The 25000-nt window shown below is 33.7% G+C and overlaps 1 protein-coding gene and 1 long non-coding RNA gene across 3 annotated transcripts in view; one reads left to right on the top strand and one right to left on the bottom strand.

The window, feature by feature from the left end:
- The window catches only part of LOC136849041 (uncharacterized), a 521318-nt gene that overhangs the window by 119493 nt on the left and 376825 nt on the right, over positions 1-25000 (bottom strand). The window lies entirely within an intron of this gene.
- Positions 1-25000, top strand: part of LOC136849039 (uncharacterized) — a 465615-nt gene that overhangs the window by 21322 nt on the left and 419293 nt on the right. For both annotated transcript variants that reach the window (XM_067121930.1, XM_067121931.1), the window contains exon 2: positions 2447-4272. In XM_067121930.1, the coding sequence (XP_066978031.1) occupies positions 4164-4272 (109 nt within the window). In that variant the 5' untranslated portion in view covers positions 2447-4163. The remainder of the gene's footprint in view (positions 1-2446; positions 4273-25000) is intronic.

Here is a 25000-nt window from a genome sequence, read left to right on the forward strand (position 1 = left end):
ATAAATATATATATATATATATATACACATAATAAAGACACTCACATACATATTATATATATATATATATATATATATATATATATATATATATATATATATATATATATATATATATATAAATATAATAGTGTACCAGTGCGTGTTGAATATCTATATTGATGCAGGGAGTCAGGGAAAGAAAATGGGACTTAAAACACGGTTTAATAATGTGAGGATAAATTACAGAATATCAAGGTAAAGTTTGAGGATATTACAAAATGGAAAATTTGACAGGAAATTGAAGCCACAAAGATTAAATAGGCAGAAAACAGGAAGCAGTTGATCCCTGTAAGTATTTAATACTAAATATGATGTACAGTAATAGTATATATACTGGAGAAAAGGTAAGTCAAAATATATAAAGGAAGGAAAACAGTTTGAAGTGTGTAAAAGTTTGTAGCGAGACCCTAACGAGCGACTGTAACATGGGGGAATTTGCAAGGTATTTATTAAGCCAACCCTCCTTTATTTAAATGAAACTTGGGTGCTGTAGATAAATGAAGAAAGCTAATTCAGTGTTATAAATGAAGAACTGAAAATGTTCAAATGTAACTATACGAAGAATAAGTGGATAGAAGCAAACGTATTAGAAGTGTTTTGAGAGGTTATTTTTTTTTTTTTTTTTTTTGTATGCGGGAATAATTATATCCAATATGTTGATGAAATAACTGTATTTCTGAGACTTTAGGATGTAAGAAAAGTGAAAGGCTTAGAAAGCACTGAACAGATGATGGCAATAGTAGCCTGAAAATACAGGGGTACCCGGAAGGCAGGGGCGAATGGCACAGCGTGGGTAGAGAAGTTCGATGCATAGCTCATGAACCTCTAGCTTAAGTTTACGAAACCGCTGATGCTGTGAAAGTTTTCTCTAGAAGGGGTTAATCCACGATTCAGCAGTTAGACTTTGAATATCGTGGTATTGCCGTGACCGTTTTCTGGTGTTCTCTTTGGAGCCACCCAGTTTAGTTGAACGCCTCCAATGGTGATTGTGAACTGATGTAGGAGATTGTATATTCCGGAAAAAAAAAAAAAAAATTTTTGTGATGTAAACAGTCATTATTTCAGTGCATGTGAACAAGAGGGAGAGACTGTTTTGTTGCAAGAGTGGTTCTCAGACCATGATTCGTTATATCTCGTTATTTATTTAATGATGACGTTGGGAAGATGTACAAAGTCAGAAAGAGACAAAATGTTTGGTGTAATAAGTGTGGTAGTAAAAGAGACTGCGATTATACTGTGAAATGGATGACGTTTTTAGATAATAAAACATTGCTGCTGATACGCAGTCGGTGTTAGAAGAGAAGTTTAAGAATGGTTCTAATTTGGAACAATTCCAAAATGCTGCAAAGTAACAGATCGATTATAAAACAAGAAGGTATAGCACTGATTGCTCTTAAACATGGTAAATATAATGGGAATTGTTAAAGTATAAATATGTGTTCGCAAATTTTACATTATCCGTTGATAGAAGACGTAATCACAGAAGTGACTTGAAGAAGGTACCAGGGATCCTCCAAAAAGTTTAGCAAATTAAAAGTGTACTTTTCTGTATTTGTTTAATAAGTAGGCTTCAAGGTGTATGAAGTCCAGAGTTTTAACAATAATGTAATATAAATTTTATTATAAGTGGAACGATGGATCATTGTTATTAAATGGTTTGGTCATGCTGAAAGATAGGAGGACTTGTTTGGGGATAGTGTAGAATAATTCGTTAGTCATAATATAGCGGTAGAAAGGGAGACTATAAATGCTATTATGGAAATTTAAATGAAAGGACTGGAACCATTATCAAAATGGGTAAGAACGGAGGCATTCAGTAGGTGAAAGGAAAAATTTATCCATGTACAGCTCTTCCTCAATTTAGCAACAAAAGCATTTTTAACCAAATGTAACCCCTTTCTTTAAATACTAGCTCATGTTGATTTGCATTTTTAACCAAATGTAACCCCTTTATATAAATACTAGCTATATATATATATATATATATATATATATATATATATATATATATTTGATGTGTATATATATATATATATATATATATATATATATATATATATATATATATATATATATATATATATATATGTATATATATATATATATATATATATATATATATATATATATATATATATATATATATATATATATATATATATATATATATATATATATATATATATATATATATATATATATGTATATATATATATATATATATATATATATATATATATATATATATATATATATATATATATATATATATATATATATATATATATTCTGCAAAATATATTTATATATATATATAAATATATATATAATATTCTTTAATACATCTTCTAGTATTTTTTGCAGAAATACAAACTAATATTCTTTTCTCTTCGTATTTTTTCAGAACAGATTGAACGAGATATTGAAAGACAGCGTGGCAGGAAAAGACGGATCCCAACAGAGAGAGGCAACTAATTTCTTTTAGAATGAAGCTGAAAACTTTGAGGAAAATATCTCTTTCACGAAGGGTTATTGATTCCAATTACTTTCCGGTAACGGAGCGCTCGTTACTACTCAATGGTGGTTTTATGGTGAAGAAATCTGCATATATATTACCGTGAAAAAAAAAAAAAAGAGTAACCGGTACGATAGCAGGCTTCTATCTCTCCACATCATACCTGATTTCATTTACATACGACCTAAAAAGAATGAAATGACTATAAGCGATCATTAGAAAAATTTTTGAAAAGATCATGAACAAGGCGGGTGCAGTGTAAATAAAGAAATTGTGCGTAACGGAAGAGAAAATCAAGTGTTGATCCTCGCTGGGAGAGGATCGGGGAGCCCGAGAGACCCAAATGGAGGAGGAGAGGTGGAGGGCGGCAAGAGCGCTGAAGGGGAGAATGACGAAGCCCAGCAAAGGCGAGGGCGGGGGACAGAGGGGAAACTCCACCTCGCAAGAAACTGACCGTAAAACCGGAGGCGCATTAAGGCAACAACAGTCGCAGAGTGTCCCCTCTGCCTAAGGAGCAGAACTGGAAAAGAGACAGATACACCCACATAAACATCTGACCCCTCAACAGGACACACGTCGTTGCTGGTTCCTCTAAGGGGGCATTTGTCCTGGTCCTCTCCTTTCGTGGAGAGATACTCGGCTTTTCGGGAATCGACGAAGCCTTCATATCACTGTATAAAAACAGTTTTCCCGCTCTAAGTTAGCAATGGCATCCCATGGATAACGTGACGAGGGTCAAGAGTGACTTGTCGAGTCTGTTGTGCTGTCGATTCCAAATAGCGGAAATAAGAAGAGAACATGCTGGTCTCAGACGAAAATCAGAAGGGTTTGCTAAAATAATAGACAGTTTTACATCCAAAGGTAACAAAAATATTAGTACAGTTAGGTAAAATCGAATTCTATCCGGTTTGCATTTTTCACTTTTATATTTTTCTTTTCTCGGCCAGAATTTTTGAGATTCCACAATAAGAGATTTACTTACAGCTAATTATTACGTTTACCGTTAATTAAGGCACTAGGAAAGCTATACAGTAAATTATGTTGGAATTTTATTTAAGTCTACTGTAATTTTATGACCGGCGTGACAAATTTTGTTAAGATGATGAATTTTTAAAACGAACAGTCTTGTTAATATAGAATAACAAAAATGAACGTGATAATAGAGAAATCATACAGTATTACAGACATATTATAAGACAACACATAGAATAAACAAACCGTGTTGTAAATATATCTTCAGGTCTTCGCAATATTTGTCAGAATATTTGATTATCGTTAAAAATGAAACGTAAGATTAATAAACACAGAAAACAGAAAGAATATTAGCATTTCACGTTATATGGACAATTTCAAGAAAAAAAAATAGGGATCATTTTCCAGGAACAATTAAACGAAGTCACTCCCCGCAAGCACTTACTTCTTGCGGTCTCCAACTCCGTAAACCCCCTAAGCCTCTCTCTCTCCTCTCTCTCTCTCTCTCCCTTTCTCTCTCCCTCCCTCTCTCTCTCTCTCTCTGTCTGTCTCTCCCTCGCCCGCAAACGCACCTCTTGAAGCATCGACCGCTCTCGCCTCGCCTAGCCTCCTAACTTCAACGTCTGGCAAGAAGATGTTGGGCCCAGGGGCCAGGCCTGACCGAAAATGCGTCTTGTGGACATGTTTCTCCATACTAGTTGGAGTTGCCATACCCAGAAGCGCCGCTGAGGAGGAAGACTGGAGTAAGTACTGGCACTTTTGGCTTTCCATACCAATCGTTCTGTTGTCGATGGTGGTTTAGTAAATTTCCTGAATATGGTCTTGGTTTATATATATATATATATATATATATATATATATATATATATATATATATATATATATATATATATATATATATATATATATATATATATATATATATATATATATATATATATATATATATATGTGTGTGTGTGTGTGTCACTTCGTATGTCTGCACGTACAACTAATACTGGTGACATAAATTTTGCTTTTCAAAATGTGCCACATATTTTATTTATGGGGAAGGGATTCCCTCTTAAGGAACCCTCATATTATGTCAGGGATCCTTAATCATGCATGATAATTTTCCTCCCTTTATCAGGAAATCGATATATATTTGAGTACAACGTCTATAATGCTTATTTATAAGGTTAATGGATTTCAAACAAGTGTATAATTTGTATGAAGTTGTCTAGTAATTTTTTCATCCTCAAAATATATTTTGTTTCCCCTTAGGAGGGTTACCTTATTTAACAAAGCTGCAGATTAAAATAATGATAAAAAGAAAAATATATGGAGTGCTGGATATATATATATATATATATATATATATATATATATATATATATATATATATATATATATATATATATATTTATAAATAAAATATATTTATAAATATACTGTATATATATATATATATATATATATATATATATATATATATATATATATATATATATATACACTTGAATGGAAATATAATCTTAACAAACAGTGTAATGTGCAGTAGCCACTAAAAATATCTTGGGGTTTAGTATTCTTTGTAGCTTATACCTTTCATTCTGTGGTTGCAAGACTACAGATCATTGCGTAGTTGGTTTCCGGAAAGGATGAAAGGGAGAGTGTGCTGGGTGATCTGAACGTGAAAGTAGATGAAATCGAGCACGGTGCAGCCTATGTTGGATTTGGAGATGTTATATTAAAAGAAGGAGGAGGGGTTCTTATGGGAATTTTGTTGTAAAGAGGCCTTTATTTTAGCTCACTTTTTTCTATTATTTTTTCTTAAAGATACTATTTAATATAACTAGGAAATAAACATTGACAAGTAAATTAGACTTACGTCAGAACGGGAAACACGGGACAGTACCGGGGAATGTACTTATTAATTCTATAGATTGCAGCCCTGATATGAGAGGATTGGCTCCAAATGTAGCCATAAACGTAATTAGGGACAAAAAAATTCGACATGAGTTAAGAACAACATATCACGAAAACATGTTCGATTTAGCACAGACTTAACGTAAAGAAAAATTTAACGCTGGTGTCGAGTTAAAACTTAAAAAAGAGCTCTATAGTGCCAGGAAATGCGTAAAATGATAGGCTTGTAAGGAAAGAATAAATAAATATGTATTAGAAAAGTGAAAGCTAGGGCAGAAGGAATAAAGTGGGACTGTTGGAAATACAGATGGTGAGAAAAGATTTCTTATACGATAAAATACTAGCAGACATTCATACTAGAAAAATGCTGACTAGTCCTACAGCTAAGTGACTGGTGATAGGAAGATAGTTGAATTGATTTATATAAGAAAAGCGGATTAACAAGGGTTCTACAAGCGTCCTGGAATAGAATGATGTTGAATGCGCGAAGGGATTAATATGGCCAATCCATCTCGTAGGAGAGAGGTACTGTTGTTGAGAGAAACTAGTTTCGTATTGTATATGGACTTAAGAGGAGTGAAATTAGCAGAAATCCTAAGACATTGATATCAGGAAAAAAATTATTTAGTGCTAAATATTTAAATAATTTAACAATGTTAGGAGAAACAAGAATAATTTCTGTTATGATAGGACGGCTCGTTCTTCTCGGCAAAGAGGAAAGGGGGGGGGTTATAAATTTCTTATTATACCATGTAGAACTGAAGGTTTTAATACCTGCTAGATCGAGGTTAACAACATAAAATATATAAGAATGATTAACGCTGTAAGAGAGATGTTATACACATATAATGAGCTTGAAAACCTGCTGAATTTTTGTTGTTTTTTGAAAGCTCAAAGCTGATTAAACAGTGACAAAAAGAAAGTTGTAGTAAAGACTTCTTGGTTCCCTGTCTGAAGAAAGTGAAAAAAATAATGTTAATATGAATGAATAAAAACTGTGCAATTTCTGAAAGAGGTTGATGTTTTTAGAACTACACAATCTTAATTTGGATCGAGAAAATATTGACATAAAAATCTTAAGACAAAATTTTCATCGAGTTTAATTGTTCACTGGTTTACCTTCAAATCCCCGCGCGATAGAAGTATTTATTTTCATCCTTTTCTTCTACATTTTTTTTTTGTAAGAAGTGTAAACCAGACTAACATTCAACCACAAATTCCGGTTTCCCTCAACAAAAATTGTAGTGTCTTCCTTTGGCCTTTTAGCACTTTTCTCTGTATGTCATCAAAACATTTATCATTCTATATGGGTCCAATTCTCATCTCGCTTGGACGTTCAAAAAAATAAATACATATTTCCAAAAAAAAAAACCCTTAGGTATCACTTTGGTGTAATATATTTCCACAAAACATAGTCGGCTCTTGTTTTATTATAGCCACACTTTCCTATTGATTGACCTGATCCCGACAACGAGTAAAAAAAAATGACAAAAGCCGCCTCGATTCGTAGCCATGTTTCAAATTGTAATACCTCTTCATCTCTTTACATTTAAGCGCATTTGGTAAAGAATATTCTCTCTCTCTCTCTCTCTCTCTCTCTCTCTCTCTCTCTCTCTCTCTCTCTCTCTCTCTCTCTCTCTCTCTCTCTCGCGTTATTATCATTGTTACCAATAGTAGGACATACGTAATCCAATTAGTTCAAGATTTAAATCAAATAAATCACCTAGAAATACAATGATGTGAGCGTAAGCAGCGATAAAAACTCTTTCTCTCTCTCTCACTCTCTCGTTATTATCACTGTTACCAGTAACAGGACACACGTAATCCAATTAGTTCAAGATTTAAATAAAATAAATCACCTAGAAATACAATGATGTGAGCGTAAGCAGCGAATACAAAGGAAAGCATGAAAGTCTGAAATCAGGGAGTAACACAAAGTATCACATTTCCCTCTGACGTTTGTTCCGATAACTGAAACGAAATCAATGCATCCAGAGTTCATGGTCAGCCTTCCGCCATCTATAGATCATCGGGGAAAATTGCATATGAAACGGAATCGCGTCGTTAAAATATATGAAAAGCATAACTTTCACAATTGAGCAAATCAAATATTTTGTAGAGTTAAAGTAGAATAAACGGTGCCAGGCGCCGAATACTTTTATTATAAACGCATCCGTGTTGCCTATCTATTTTCAATGATCTCTCGCCCTTTAATTTTCATATGATTTATAAATGTTTGATTTTTTTTTAAATGAACGTAATTTAACTTGGTCACTCTTCAAGTCTGAGAGAAAATAATTAGATAGATAGATAGATAGATACATAGATAGATAGACAGACAGATAGACAAACCGATAGATATTTCATCTGTCCTGGCTGCTGTATAAATTTATCCCACAAGTTTTGAAAACCATTATCTTATATAGGTAAAATCACGCTGTTTTAATGACGAACTACGTTTAGGAATTGAATAAATATATTCAAAAGCATCAATGTTAGTTATAGTACTTGTTTTTATAATCAGACAACCCATCATTAAGGATTACCAATAAAACTATTCCCTATACTCTCTTACTACTTGCTATTTACTTGATCTCACTATCATGAAAAGTCATAAGAAAATGTTAACTCTTGTTGACTTTCCACGAATTAGATAAGGCAACTTGAACCAGACTAAATTAGCAGCTTATTAGCATCCAGATAACTAGCCTGCTATTAGTAATTAATACATTTTGTGTAAATTTTCACTATTAATTGTACTGTCTACCTATCTTTCAACAAATTATATAAAAATAAATAGAAAATAGTCTACGGTGAACATGCAGAGATGTATCTTAATTTAAACATTTAGCCAGTACAGGCTATATATTTAAATGCATCTCTAATTTAGCTGGTTTCTTGAAATTTGTAACTCCAAGCTATCCAGTTTTGCAGCTACCTCAACGGAAAAATATTAGAATGCTAACTTTATCATCACTCTCTTGCAGACAGAAATATTCCGCCAAACTGCGCGTTCATTCACCGTCATATGCGCCGTTTCAGCAGCTAATATGAAAACACGCAGCAGCAGCAGGTCCTGAGACCTTATACAATAATTTCCCAAGGGGTGTCAGGGAGAAAAATGCTGGCAGCAGACCATACAGCAGCTTCAATTTGTCAATGTTTCCGCTAAAGAGGAGGAGAAAAGAAGAAAAACAAAGACACTGGAGGAAAACAGAGAGAAAAAAAGATTCACTCGAGTCAAATATTTGACCAAAGGGGGAAATGCTATCTGCTGAACGCATTCAGATGGTACGAATCGTCAGGGATTGCAGACACATTTTCTTAAAAATTCCCATATATTTACATACAAGACGGGCTAGAGGCATTCTCCGTTCTTTACATTTCAAGATGGGATGGGCAACGGTAGTATATAGAATTTTACATGAATGGCAGTCAGAAAATTCGGAATAAACTCATTTTAACAACTGAATGTTCTTAAAATGAAATGTTTCATACATATGGTTAAGGTGATTAGACGAATGTTCATAGCAACGATAATTATTTTACATTTTTCAGTAAACCATTTATATTTAGGATAATAGAGCAGTCTTTTTGTAACCGTTTTAAATCTATGTAAAGAAATGCTTCAGAGGCCATATTGGAATCCCGTATGATGAGTAAGTCTATTATTAAACAGTTCATTACTTCAAGGATTATTTTAGATGGCATTGTATCCAGTACAGCTTATAGATGTCAGCTTATCTTGGTTAATTGGTCAGCATTCCCAAAACCAGCATCTACATAATAATAAGAACAAGAAAGAAATAGTTATTAGATATTACTAATCACCAATCGCATATTCTGAATCAGATGCTAATAATTTCAAAACGCAAAATTTTCTACCATTTAGTAAAATCTTGATACCTTTACTGATATTGGCATTTTCACATTTTATCGTAGGCAAGAAATTTTAAGCCTCAAGAAATTGTCGGCATAAAACGGTTTAAGATTTGCTTTCGAGAATCAAGTGAGGTATAAATTATATTAACAGTCAGATGCTGAGACATTAGAATTGAATATATTCATCAGCACAAAGCTAAAGAAATTAATGAGGGCAAAAATAACTGGGACTCCAAAAAAATTAATTGGTCTCTTTATACTGAATACTTTGATACGAGAATCAAGTGAGGTATAAATTATATTAACAGTCAGATGCTGATACATTATAACTGAATATATTCATCAGCAGAAAGCTAAAGAAATTAATGAAGGCAAAAATAACTGGGATCCCAAAAAATTAACTGGTCTCTTTTATACTGAATACTCAGATACAAGAAAATGGGAACCGAAAATGGGAACATAAAAATGCAATTTTGAAAATAGCAGAAGTCGAGAATGAACTTCGCGTGTGAATAACAAGAGGGGAAAAAAATTACCTGCTGGATATTTGGCTTCGGAGACCAACTCCGCTTTTAGCAGCCTTCACGCTCAGACGCCTGGCGAGGCACTCTGGCTGTGGCGAGGGTTTTTTCGTATCGTAAATCTGGCTCAGTTAGCTTATCTGGGATGTTCTCCAACCAGGTAGTAACAATATTGAAAATGCATTATTCTGGCGAGGTCTTTGCGAACAATGAAAGAGGGAACGCGCTGGAGAATGTAGGAACAAAGGAGGGAAGAGAGGGAGGATTAGGAGGAAGGGAAAGAGGATGTTTTCGGAGAGGGAGATTCGTGTGCTTGCAAAATACCACAAAAGAACTGGAATAAAGGGTTGGTGTCTTCGTGTGCGATGCGTGTGCAGTATACCTGTATATCCTCTAAGCAATATTCTTATGTATATAATCTTTGTACAGTGATCTTGAGGGGTGAATTCTGTAAATATAGCTCTTCTGAGACCTATTTCAAAAGTTTTACGCTTTTGATAGTTAAAAACACAACTAAGCAAGTCCCACATTGCTATAAGGAAATTTGTAACAGAAACTAGGCATGTTTAATTTTTGAATTTATTTCGTGAAAACGATTCTCTCTTCAGCTTTTTTTTTTTTTTAATAATTTTAAGCACTGATTAGCTTATTCATATGTACTATCGTTTGGTATTTGATTATTATTATTATTATTATTATTATTATTATTATTATTATTATTATTATTATTATTATTATTATTATTTATAGTTTTAAACTCTGTAAAATCAGCTTGTGCTCCTTAACGATAACATCTATGCGGTCATTTGGTGAAATGTAATCCCATTTATTTTGACGTCATTATTGATGGATGGAGTCTCCCATAACCAATTCGTAATTTCATTCGATTACTTTGTTCTTTTCATTCATAATCATCCCTAAAATGTTTGAAAAGGTACACTTCTTCCTTCAAACCAACATCTCCAAGGAATTTTAGTGTTTAATTAAACTATTATCTCAATATATATATATATATATATATATATATATATATATATATATATATATATATATATATATATATATATATATGTATGTATGTATGTATATATGAAGCACGATGCTTTTACAGAATTTAAAACTTTAAATAATAATAATAATAATAATAATAATAATAATAATAATAATAATAATAATAATAAAACACCAAACAATACTACATGTGAATCAGTCAATCAATACTTAAAATTGTTAAAAAAAAAAACAGCTGAGGAGAGATTTATTTTTAGAATGAAATTAAGAAATTAAACATGCTTAGTTTCTGAGCTCATAATTTTTATTGTAACAATATTTGGCGTGTTTCTTGGTTGTGTTTGTAAGCATCAAGAGCGTAAAACTTTTAAAAGGCATCTCAAAGGAGTACTGTTTAAAGAATATATCCCTCACATATCCCTCAAGAATATCGTATAAAGATTATGAATATTGCTTAGAGAATATATCAACACTTATATATGAATATTAACTTTGGGGTATCTGGACTCAGTCCATTTGCACTGGAGGAAATCTGCGCGCGTGTGTGTGTGTGTGTGTGTGTGTGTGTGTGTGTGTATGTATGTTTGTGCGTGTGGCGTTATCCCGACTGCATAGAATGAGGTCCTTTTAGTAATTCTACTAATGCACAGAACAATTGTGTATGTGATAAAAATACATATATGATGGAGCTTTGACTCTTTAGATAGTTATAGATAAGAACTAAAATTAGAAATATTAAGATCAAATTATCATGTCTGTAAAGACTAATAAAGTTCAATTTAGGCATTTCACAGATTATTAGGTACATGACACTTCAATTTAATTTTCACATGATCATGAAGGTTATCGAATTTTTGTGTGCATAGGATATTGGCAATCGTAATCAAATCTTGGCGTATGGGTTTGACAGAGCTCACTTTTTCATTAAATTTAATTCTCTTTCTTATTCTCATAAGCGTTTCAAACAGAGTTTAAATTTGAATAAATCTTTTTAATTATCTTCTGTCAGTGGTATTTTCCACACACTGCTCTCAACACTATTTTCCCTCACGATACCAGATTTCCATTTGCCCACCCCATGCATGTCGTTTTTGCTTCGGCCCAATAATTTCAGTGAAAGTTTTACTGAACTAAAATAGTTGGATTACTTTGGTTAATTTTTTCCCATTACGTAGCGGCGCTCTCTGGGACTTTTTTTATACTTTCTTTTTTTCAAGTTTTACACTTAAATCTCTTTTCGTTGGTTTTGTGTTTATTTTCCCCCCAGCGAGATTTGAGTATTTTTAACTTCGCCTATTTTTTTCGTTTATTTTTCTCATTCACACAAACCCCTTTTAATTTTCAGTTCGTCCCATGTACTGGTGTTTGCTTTCTTTGAAGTTCTTTTACAGACTTTCTATTGTATAAACACACTTTCTAACAATTTTAGTTTCTTTCATTTATAAATACAATCGAAACGGAGTTTAAAATATTATACATTACATAGTTGAAATTACGTCAGAACAAATACATTTTAATGTTACACACATCATCTGTCTGTTTGATCAGTGAAGTCAGAATTTGGAATTAAGAGAGACTGAGCATAGGAAAGAAAGACTTGAAGTTGAATCAGTCTGTGAAGAGTTCAGTCTCCTTCTGTAACTTGAGATCCCGCAGAGATTCCTAATTATGTGTAAGAGTTCTCTGAAGTTACGGCCATGATCAATAATTAATAATGTCTTGGGTACAGTTCTGAAATATGATTAGCAATAAATAATAAAAGTTTATGAATAATTTATTGATTTTTTTATAAGTAAAACTACAAAGAATCTGGTCTTTACAAGGGCCCATGATGTCATTATTATTATTTTTAGGTAAAATAATTCCCTAAGGTAACTGCATTACTCTAACAGTTGTTATTTTGTTCATGAAGTGCCTTGTTTACCGTCTCTCACACTTGTCTAAGAGATACCCCAAAATATGTTCACGGATATTACTGAAATCTTTGCAAGATAATGAATGCTCGTTTCTGAAGGTATGACATTTTGCTTTTTTTTTCTTTTTTTTTGGTTTTCTGTAAAAGAAAACTATTGTGACGGCGTTGTCTGTCCGTGCGCACTTTTTCTGTCCGCCTTCAGATCTTAAAAACTACTGAGACTAGAGGGCTGCAAATTGGTATATTGATCATCCAGCCTCCAATCATCAAACATACCAAATTGCAGCCCTCTAGCATCAGTAGTTATGATTTTATTCAGCCATAATCGTGCTTCTGGCCCCGTTGTAGGTACCAACAACACAATCCACCACCGGACCGTGGATGAGTTTCATGGACCACGGCTAAGAGTTTCATGGGTCGTGGCTTAAACCACCACCACCGGACCGTGGCTAAGTTTTATGGACCGCGGCTAAGGGTTTCATGGGCTGTGGCTGAAAGTTTCATACGTATTATACGCTGTACAGGAAACTCGATTTCGGCAAAGAACCTTCGGCACATTTTTTACGTGTTTTTCGAGGGTAACGTTCTAATTTTGTATAAAAAAAAAAGGATGGCGTAGAAGAACATGAGGACTCTCCAGCCAACTTTTTCAAATTCCATACGCTATGATCTTCAGGCCTTTCAAATAGAACAGTTGATAAGACTTGCTGATATCTGATACAAGACAAAATTCACAGGTTGCATTTTGTGAAAAATCGTCTCTTTCCATCTTACCCACCTTGCAGCTGTCTAAGGCTAAGAGTCTGTGCTTACATTCGGCTGGTGTAATATGAACCATAAAGCTAGTCTAAAGTATCTACTTTGGCTACTGACTTTGTTCATTGCAAAATCAACCATTACCTAAACTAATAACGTTGAACGTAAATATTGCAAAGAAGAAGGTAAGAAAAAATAGAAAATAAGAAATAGAAAATAAAAAATTTCCCTCACTGAGTAAATTGTTATCAGGAATCCAATTCACACTATAATGTCAAAACGTACAAATGATATGCAAATAGCTGTTCAGAAGCGCATTTAAATAATTTTGCTGTCACTCACTAAAACCACGGCCAATTAATAATTCTATCCACTTCACTCTATTTGGTGGCCTTTCCCCCTATGTTGATGTCTTTTGACAAAGTCCTCTTCAGTAAACATCAACAGTCTGGGGCCCCCTTTACGGAATTTCATGGCAAATTTCATTTTACATAGGATATTTAAAGAGTATTTCCCACCACTTGTTTGTGCAAATCCCTGGAAAGGTGAGTGACGATGCAACCATGTTTCAGAGTGAACAAACCAGTTCGCTTCGTTATTTATGCATGGTTATGCTTGCGCTCAAGAGTTGTGTTTAATTTATGTAGCTGTTCGTTTATAAGTGAGCGATATTCTTTGCCTGCATGCGTAAGTACACACAAAAAAAACAAATACACAAACACTATATATATGTATATATATATATATATATATATATATATATATATATATATATATATATATATATATATATATATATATATATATATATATATATATATATATATATATATAATATGTATATATATATATAATATATATATATATATTTATGTATGTGTTAATATAACCCCATATGTGTGTATGTGTGTGTGCGTACACTTCAAAAGAGAATTCCAGTTATTGTGCAAGGGTGCATTTAAGCCTTTGTCTCTTCCAGCCAGCCTCGGAAGAGTTTATGAGTTTGTCCTCTCACTATTTTTTTTTTTTCGTACATTTTCTGGTACGCCGAGTCCTGTGCTACATGTGTGGTGTATCTTATTATGAAACACTTCAGGAATTATGGGAGACAACAGAAGTTATGATCAAATGAAGAAAATAAAAAAAAATGCATCAGAGAGTACGAAATATTTTACCTTATTTTTTTATATTTCCAGTACTGTTACCCAACTCAAATTGCTAGGTGGTCTGGAAATTATGCAAATACAGAATGAAACCTGAAATCAGACGTAGCTACATCGAAATTATAACGGATATCTATGAAGGCTTTCATCAGCATCTTAGAAATACCGCAAAATCCTCAGCTTTCCTTTACTGTCGTTTTGCATGACACAAAATGTGCCAGTTGAGAAGTGTCAGGTCTATTGTAGCCAGTAAGTTAAGTTTTCAATGTAGAGTTATTTAGAGTACGGGAATCAGAATCAAAAATCGTAGACAATGTTTTAATCCACTCCTGTTTGTTTATTTGATTCGTTTTCTGCGAGAAACGGATCTGGCTATACTGAGAAATGGATGCTATAATGAAGAACAGTATTTAATTTCGGATATGAAGTCTCCACAGTTATAAAATAAAAAAGAAACTAAAATTTATTAACGTACGTCGAAATGCTTGGCTATGTATTAACAATTTGCGTGGGAACAGTTAAGAAACTGTTCCATTCCCTGAGAAAACATTGGAATAATTGAGTGTTTCCATAATTTATTAAAATGCTCAGTTCTTATTGTAAATCTGAAGTCGTGAAAATATTACATTTGATTGTTACTATTTAACGTTCTCTGCCAATACATTTTATGCCAGAAAAGGCCGACAGGTTTTCTTGTGCAAAATAAATTTTCAGTTAGTATTCATTTTGTAAAATTACTTGTTCCGCCTGCCGTTATGAACATAAGCATCAGTAAACATAAATATCACATACAGCCACAAATAAACATATATATATATATAATAATATATATATACACTCATATATATATATATATATATATATATATATATATATATATATATATATATATATATATATATATATATATATATATATATATATATATATATATATATATATATATATATATATATATAACTTCTCCCCAATATGCACGTATCTTCTTATGAGATACTTTTATCACAGCAAGCCCTGGATCCAAGAAGAAAAAGGAAAAAGCCCAGTTTCATGGTAGGATGCAAACCAACATATTTTAAGGAGTTCTCTAACCTGGACTGTGCCACTGCCATTGCACCACGGCCTTCCATGGTCTTGGGTTTAAGTTTTCCTTGCCAAAATGTACAATCATGCATTTACCCTCTTTTTCATTCACTTTCCTGTTTTTTCGAAAAGTATGTAAGACATTCTGATGAGAAAGCAAAAGTTGCTTCGTGGATTATCAGGAAAGTGCCTTTGTCTTCACCTAATCTTTTCCTTCTGAGCATTTTATTTCTAAACCCGTCCTGACCGTCCTCCCTCAGTTGTTTTTGGCAAACCTGGCGGATTTCTTTTGCTCTAAAAGGTGTGCCGGCCCCACCTTGTCTACCAATTGCTTCCGGCACTTTTTTCAATGACATATGGTCAACTGTTGATGTTGAGAATATTGCTGTTTACTGTTATGTTGATTTTTACCATGTTGCTGTTGTTCTACCCCAAAAGCCAAATCAAAGTCCTTCAAAAGAAGGCATCGTGCTTACCCCATACAAATGGGAAAAAGCACGTTAAAAAAAGAAGACTGTTGTTATTGGTCTATTTATTAGTTTTCATAACTATTTTATGTTACTAATTTCAGTTCTTTCGGGAGACATGGAGCTGAACCCTGGGCCTGCTGCTCATTACAGTAAGAAAAATTGCAAAGTTCTTTACTCAAATATTCGGGCTTAAGGTTCAATTTTCTTGATCTCCAGAGTTGTGGCCCTAACTACGATTTGAAGTTTATATCTGAGGCTCTCGCAAGTAGTAACAAATCAAAGGTCGAGTTTTTAATCCCGGGGTTTGATGGCCCTGTCTTTATTTATCGTAGTAACATCCCACATGCGCAAGGTATGGGTGCATACACTAAGTCGGTAGAAAATTTGGAGTGTTGTTGCCATGAAGTTCTTTTGTTTTAACATTTTCAGTAAGTTATAAAATGTTTACTTATTTGCTTTTTACCGCAATCCAAATATCGACCATTCTATATATGACTGTCTTTTGGAAAGGATTAGTATGGCTTGGTCACAGGATTCAAAAGCTTTGGTCGTTATTTGTGGAGACTGTAATGCAGTGCACAGTGAAAGGCTAAATTCGAATTCCACAGATCAATATGGCCAGTCTGTTTTTGAGTTCTGTGTATCTTCCGATTTTGTCCAGCTAACTGAGGAACACACGCACATTTCTGGTAATAGATTACACCTCATGTTCACATATGTCCCAGCCACTGTGAATTCCAAGGTCTGTGAATATATTATATATATATATATATATATATATATATATATATATATATATATATATATATATATATATATATATATATATATATATATATAGGCACTTTTGATCATTGTGCCACTGAGATGGACATATCTGTCAATCAGATTATTCCTAATGCCACCATTGGAAAAACGGTCCGGTTGAAATCTGGAGCAAATCGGGATCGCATTACTGAAGCTTGTCAGGCACTTAATATTTCAGATGCTGTATTCGATCCTAATCCCAAGAAGTTGAATGAAATGCTGATGGCTATTTTAATAAGTCCCTAGAAAGGTCATCAAATTTAGGACAAGTGACCAGCCACGGTTTGATGATACATGTAGACGAGCCTACTATGACAAACAGACCAAATTCAACACATGGAGATGAAATCATTCAAATGAAAACTACACCATCTTTGTTGAGTCATGCTGTCCTGCGAACAGAACCTATCATACAGCCTAGAGAAATTACAATAATTCCTTGAAGACGAAACTTGAAAGAATTACTCAGCCTTTGGGTCAGGCTCGTCTTCATTCCTCCACTACCAATAGATGATGGCAGATTGGTTACTGGCCCTAGGGAAAAGGCTGAACCGCTTCATCGAGCTTTTGAAGCTAAGCAATCAGCTGAGGATGTCCCTCTCCCTAATACTTGTCATTCTGAACCTATTCTTACAAATTTCCATTTCGCTCTAGGGATACTAACAAAATTCTGGATTATCTTCATACCTGGGGTGGGGAAGATCCTGATGGTTACTTCCTTTGTTTTTTTAAAATAGTTCCTAGTGTGTTGTCTCCCAAGATGAGTAGATTCTATAGATTTTTGTGTTGACATAGTATCTTTGCGGATGCCCCAAAGAGTGGTATATCTGCAGACTGCAGTAACTACAGGCTAACCTCTATTCTCCCTGTGCTCCTCAAAGTTGCTGAAAAACTTATTTTTAAACAACTGTATAAGTACGTGGAATCTTAAAGGTTGTTAGCTGACAGTCAATATGCATATAGAAAGCAATTAGGTACCTGCGATGCTCTTTTAGACTTGACATGCCATTTGCAAGGTAAGGGTTTTGAGTGCAGAGTAATTCAAATAGATTTTAGTGCTGCTTTCGATTTAGTAAATCACAAGACACTTATTTATAAAGTTCAGAATCTTGCCGTAGGTGAATATTATTTACGGTTACTTCAAGATATCCTCACTGGTAGGCAGCAGCGAGTTGCTGTGGACGGGATCTTTAGTAAACCAAGACCTATTGTGTCTGGAGTTCTGCAAGGCAGTGTTCTTGGTCCACTGTTATTTTTAGTGTAAACAAGTGTTATGGTTGTAGGCCTGGAAAGCAACTTGTTCAGTGTGCAGATGATGCAACACTTGTGGGTGTAGTAAAGTCTCCACTAATGAGAAATGAAGCTGCCCTTAGTCTCAATCGGGACATGGGCCGGATCAGTGAATGGTGTAGTCGGTGGGGTATACAGTCTAAACTCCAGTAAAACGAAAACACTATAGATTAGCAGATCTCGTACAGATTTTCCACCCCATCCTACCCTGCAGGTGGATGGAACTTTGCTGAATGAATCTGAAGCTGTAACTATTCTAGGTATAAATTTTGGCACATATTTTTCTTTTGAGAAACATCTAATGAAAGTTTCAGCAAATGCTGCACGAAAGTTAGGCATTGTTCTTAATGCCTCATATATTTATAACAGTGATAAAATCAACACAACCTGTTTGAGGTCATTTGTGCTTCCTTTACTAGAATACAGTTCTCCGGTGTGGATGCCTGCTTCTGCCAGAGATTTATCTCCTTTAGGTAGAGTGGTTCGTGGTGGTAGGTTTCTGTTACCTAACAGTAACAGTTATGACTTGGACCATCGACGGATGGTCTTTTGTTTGTCACCGTTTCACAAGTTGTACTTTAACAGGGATCTTTCACATTCACAACTGATCCCTGATCCCATGTACCTGCCGAGTGTAACCAGATTCGCTGAACAGCAGCAGCAACAGGCAGTAAATGTGCCTCGCTGTCGAACTTCACAATTCCAGAGGGCCTTGATTCCTCACACCGTTGGACTGTGGAACAGTTTCCCTGAGGATGTGCAACTGGAACTTCAGAAGTTCAAGCGAAAATGCAATGCATTACTACCCTAGTACTATTATTCTTGCAATTTAATACATTTTTATCTACTTATCAATTTAGTAATTAAATTTTTCTTTCTTAATAGGTGTGATCTCTTCTTTCTTTTTCCCTAATGAACATCATATTCTTTGGAAGCTTGAATTTTAAGCCAATGGCCCCTGTGGGGCTTGTTCCATATGAATAGGTTTCATCTTCTGAATAAGAATAATAATAATAATAATAATAATAATAATAATAATAATAATAATAATAATAATAATAATAATAATAGAGTAGATGTGAAAGAAAGAGAGAACACTGATACGTATCAAGACCGGAAAATCGAAATAAGGATATGAAATATGCCAGTGGAAATTGTACCCATAATCACAGGAACACTAGGCATGATCCCAAGATCACTGAAAAGGAATCTGGGAAAACTAGATGCCGAGGTAGCTCCAGGACTCATGCAAAAAAAGTGTGCCACTAGAAACAGCGCACGTAGTGAGAAAAATGATGGACTCCTAAGGAGGCAGGATGCAACCCGGAACCACACATTATAAAAACCAGCCAGTCGAATAGGATGACTGTGATAGACAAAAAAAAAAAAAAAAAAAAAAATAATAATAATAATAATAATAATAATAACAATCTACACACCACAGCAAGGAAGTGGCAGTGCGACTTGTCTCTCTCAACCTAACTTAGAGAGTAAGCTCGAATCGCAACACATCACCCTTTAATCCAGTCATAAAAAAGTCATAAAAACATGTGAAAGCAGAACAATGAAAAAAAAATCATGTATAACACTTTCAACGTTGTCACATTTACAAGTGGAACTTAAAATGCAGCTAAATAAAGAAGAAGAAGAAGAAGAGGCCTTAGTGTATAAACATTTCAGCAGAACCTTCATGAATGACCACTACTGGCCAATTATGTCTTACTGACTGAAGGTGTTAGGGAACATCAAGCCATAAAACTATGGGTTATTCACCAGTTCTATATAGTTTTAATAGGATGGATGGCCTTTCATTTAAATACTCTTCTCACTAGCAGCCTGGATCTAACCAGACGAAATGTAGAAGCCCTACCTTTCAGGTAAGACTCTCACCCACATATTCTAGGTTACGGTTAGTTTGGCATAATCTATGCCGTAGCAATTAAGTGGCGTAGTTAAGAGATCAGTGTGGCTATCAGAAATACGTACAGTACATAAAGACTCACATACACACACAAATACATATGTTTAGGTTTGCACTTGCATCTATTTAAGCATAATGTGAATAAGAGAGATTTAGCCAGACTGGGTCCCATAGGTGACTGGTGAATATGCGGCTCACTGTCGTCAAGTCTGAAATTGCCGTAGACCTTCCGTTAACTAGTCCACTGAGCTGCAAATGAATTTCACCCGTTGGGGTGAACACAAATGGACTCGGGGCTACCACGTTCACCCCTTATCACTTTTTCAGCCATTACTCCAAAAATAAAAATGGAGTAAGGTAAATACACACACATATGTATGTATGTATGTATGTATATGTATGTATGTATATATAATATATATATATATATATATATATATATATATATATATATATATATATATATATAAATAGATATAGATATAGATTATATATATATATGTGTGTGTGCATGTGTATGAAAAAAAAAAAAACATTTTGTATAATGACATCTTATTGTATGGTCCTTGGAAAGATGAAGAAATTTACCTACGCTTTTTGATGTCCTCTGCTTATGACGTAGAACTAGTTCCGCAAGTCAAATAAATTTGCTGAAGGGAAAAAATCCAAGGATAATTCTAAGCCGTATGGAGTCTCCAACTCAAGTATTATGCAGACGGTGCGCGCAAGCGGTGCGTTTAATCTAGAGATATTTTCAAAACAAATGCTAAGTCGAGATGAGAATGTAAGCGCAAAAATTCAACTATTCCGGCCGCTTTGTGCAAGCGTAAAATTCTGCCGTGTGTAAAATCCCTAATTCTTTCTCCAACTCCAAGCTTACGCTGAGTCGAGAAGAAACTCACCAAGGAAAAATATTTTAAAATTTCCAACTTTCGCTATCATGTGTCCTGCTGCATACGATGTAAAAAAAGAATTTCGAAAAAATAAACGTATGAATATAACATAGATAGTGAGAGGATAGTAATACATAATTTATATATATATATATATATATATATATATATATATATATATATATATATATATATATATATATATATACATACATACATATAATTTTATATATACATACATACATATATATATTATATATACATACATACATATATATATATATATACATACATATATACATATATATATAATTTATTTACATATGTATACTTAATTTTTTACAGTAAAACGTCACTTATCAACTGAGTCACAATTTTTATTTACAGGTAATAATGTAAACAAAGTGATATAATTTTCATAAAGAATATTGTATTACCATCAGCACTGCCCCTATCTCAGGTTTTCCCAGTTTATTTCTACCGTTCTATATATTCCAGTGTATGCTTAACGAAACTCGATTAAAATGTTATATGATTAAACTATTAAGACTTTAAATACACCGACACAAGTTGGGATTAGTATCTAATTAAAAAAATAATTTTGGGCCTTATACTGAAATAATTAAGGTTCAGTGTCTTAGTAATCTGTGCCTGTCAGTGGGATCATTCGTCCCCTCCACTCTCTTCTGTCTTCGAAAACTCCCTCACTTCATATTCGTTCAATTGTTAGTAAGTTGTTCTTTATCAGGAACAACTGAACTCCACTGAAATGCTGAAAAGCCTAACTAGGAGCGAAAGTGAATTTAAACAGGTAAAAAATGCGCCGAAGTTTCTTCGGAGCAATCGAGTTTTCTCTGCAGTGTATAATGCTGTATGAAACTCTCAGCCGGCCGTGGTGGCGCGTGTTATTTTGCGGTGCCAGACGCACTATCATGGCTAATTTTAACCTTAAATAAGATAAAAAAACTACTGAAGTTAGAGAGCTACAATTTGGTATACTTGATGATTAGAGGATGGATGATCAACGTACCAATTTGCAGCCTCTAGCCTCAGTAGTTTTTAAGATCTAAGGGCGGACAGAAAAAGTGCGGACGGACAGACAATGCCATCTCAGTATTTTTCTTTTAAAAAAACTTGAAAAGTATCTCAGTAACATGTGATTAAGACCAGGATTTCAGGTTTCAAAGTGATAAGTTTCACATTTTTATGCGTCAATATCCCGAAAAACAAAATTATGGTGGTTGGATTTCATCAATTATTCCACTTACTATCGTTTGAAGGAATTATCAACGTTTTGTTAACCAATATAGTGTTGGTAAACAAATGTTGAAACAATGATAAAAAAAGCTAAAATGGTGACAACGTCCTGTGGTAAACTATCAGAGCTCTATGTTGAAGTACACATTAAAGATATTTTCATAGTTAAGCGAGCCACGCTTCGAAGATCAACAAAAATAAAAAAATAAACGAATTATTTTCTGAAGTGTCACATAGCATTCGACAAATCTGTAAGCAGGAGAATTCATCAAATCAGATCAGAGGTCATCCACTGATTAAGACAACCCTAGCTCTGAAGGTGTTTTGTACATTATAACTAACCCAAAGAGGAACTAGTCACCAGCAGAGTAAAAATAATAGGAACTAGTCATCAGCAGAGTAAAAATAATAACAAAATTAGACTTTCGAATTATTAAGCCTTTGTACAGTTTTGCTGATTTTATCTAATTCAACTTCAGTTTCGATACTTAAAACTTTTCTAACGTTCCATGTCAATAATTATCGATATCCAAGTCCTGGATAATATATTGAATGCATGATGCTCAAAATCTCGGTAAATTTCAATTGTTAAGGTTTTATATTTTGTACGGAAAACTGAAATGAATACAGGCAGAATTTTTTTTTTAGAGAGAGAGAGAGAGAGAGAGAGAGAGAGAGAGAGAGAGAGAGAGAGAGAGAGGTAGGGGTGGTTGGGCACGTTGAGAGATGAGAAGAGGTGGGGAAGGGTCCGGGTTGAATGGCTATTCTGGAGAGCAATTGGATGTGAGTAATGTTTTGCAGCAACGTCAATAACTTGTCATATAAGGAAATCAGTTCCAATTGTCAACCAGTTCCCAAAAAAGTCAGGGACCAAACGTGGCCCTGGTTACCCGCAAACAGTTTTATTTATTGCAGACCAATTTCATGGTGTCCATCACCGTTAAACAAAACAATTTTACCGCGACAAGCCACTAATTATTCCTGTTCGTATCTTTTTTGTGTGACGTCATTTTCCCGGTTTTGTGTTCATGATCATGTAATATTTTGGTTGGGTATTTCAGCTGAATGTATATATTTAGAAACAAGACAGCAATCATAGTTTCAGGTTAAATTATCCCCCTTTTTCAAGAATTAAAAAAAAGGATTATAGAACTATATCGAAATAGTAGCTAGAAATTTTTTATTTTATTTACAATACAACTTACAACATTCGAGTGAGATTAAAATATTTCAAGTGATCAAAAAAGATTATAGAACAAAAATAGTAGCTAGATTTTATTTTATTTATTGAGATAACCAAAAAGCTGTAACCATGTCCTATAGAAATTATCAATACAACTTACAACATTCGTGACGATAACACCACATTGATTATCGGAATGGCAAAACCCCCTTTTTCAAGAATAAAAAAAAATATTATAGAAGTATATCGAAATAGTAGCTAGAAATTTTTTTATTTTATTTATTGTGAGTGAGAAAAATATTCTTGATCACCAAAAAAGTGCTAATGAGATAAACATATGTCCTATAGAAATTATCAATGCAACCTACAACATTTGTGACGATAACATCACATTGATTATCGGAATGGCAAATCCTTGCAATGTTGCAGAAAGGGACGCAAACAACGAAACAGAAAATATAAAAAAAAGCACTGAGCTCTACCCAGCCTGATTTGGCGATGCAGTTTCTCAGGAGGACCAAAGGAATGTTCTTTGTGTATTCACCTTAATTATCTCTAATGACGTATCCTATTATAACATTATCTTAATGAGGGAATTTGAGGAGCCTTCAGGATACTCCTGCCTAGGATCTCTTATTATCTTATCATTTCATCCCCACCAATTAAGCCTGTTTACCATTGTCTCCTTATACTTTAATGAAAGAGACTTCGAAAATAGAATACGTAGAATATGAAAGTATAAAAAAAACATCTTTGATGTTTTCCAATATAGCGTTGTCTGTAAAAGACTTGCTTGTTGTCAATAACTTTATAGCTCATTATAGCAAAAAGAGTTGTTTTTCGTCAAATGCTTTGTGTATTTATATATAATTCACTTAGAAAACTGCTGCCAGGATAGAAAAAATCCACACGCAAGCAAACGCACATACAAACACACAAATTAACTATTCAGGAAAGTAGTGTGCATGCACAGTATATTTCTGGCTGGTATGTAAGTCAGTGGACATTTTCCATTACTGAAATGGTTTTCATTCAATTTCTTTTCTTAAATTAATAAGGTATGGGAAAGGCCCGTTTCAAAAAGGTATGCCAGATAAATTTTCTGAATTAAATTTATTATTTTTCCAATATCTAATTTTCCACGTTATCATAATTAAATTCCTTTGGTCAAAAAAAAAGGAGAATTTAATTTTTTCAGAGCTAATTACGTTATTTTTCCCAGATCGATCATTAGAGACATTCTTTTTCATACGGCATACTAATTGAATAATTAATTTGTTTATTCATTTACTCAGAACATTAATCTATTGGGCAGAGCAGTATCAAATGACTTATATATTTGTTAATTGATCAATTAAATTTTCATGACTCTACGACAAATAGGTTGTGCAGAAAGGTATTTAACGAACTC

Source organism: Macrobrachium rosenbergii, chromosome 20, assembly GCF_040412425.1.
Source record: "Macrobrachium rosenbergii isolate ZJJX-2024 chromosome 20, ASM4041242v1, whole genome shotgun sequence".
NCBI lineage: Eukaryota > Metazoa > Arthropoda > Malacostraca > Decapoda > Palaemonidae > Macrobrachium > Macrobrachium rosenbergii.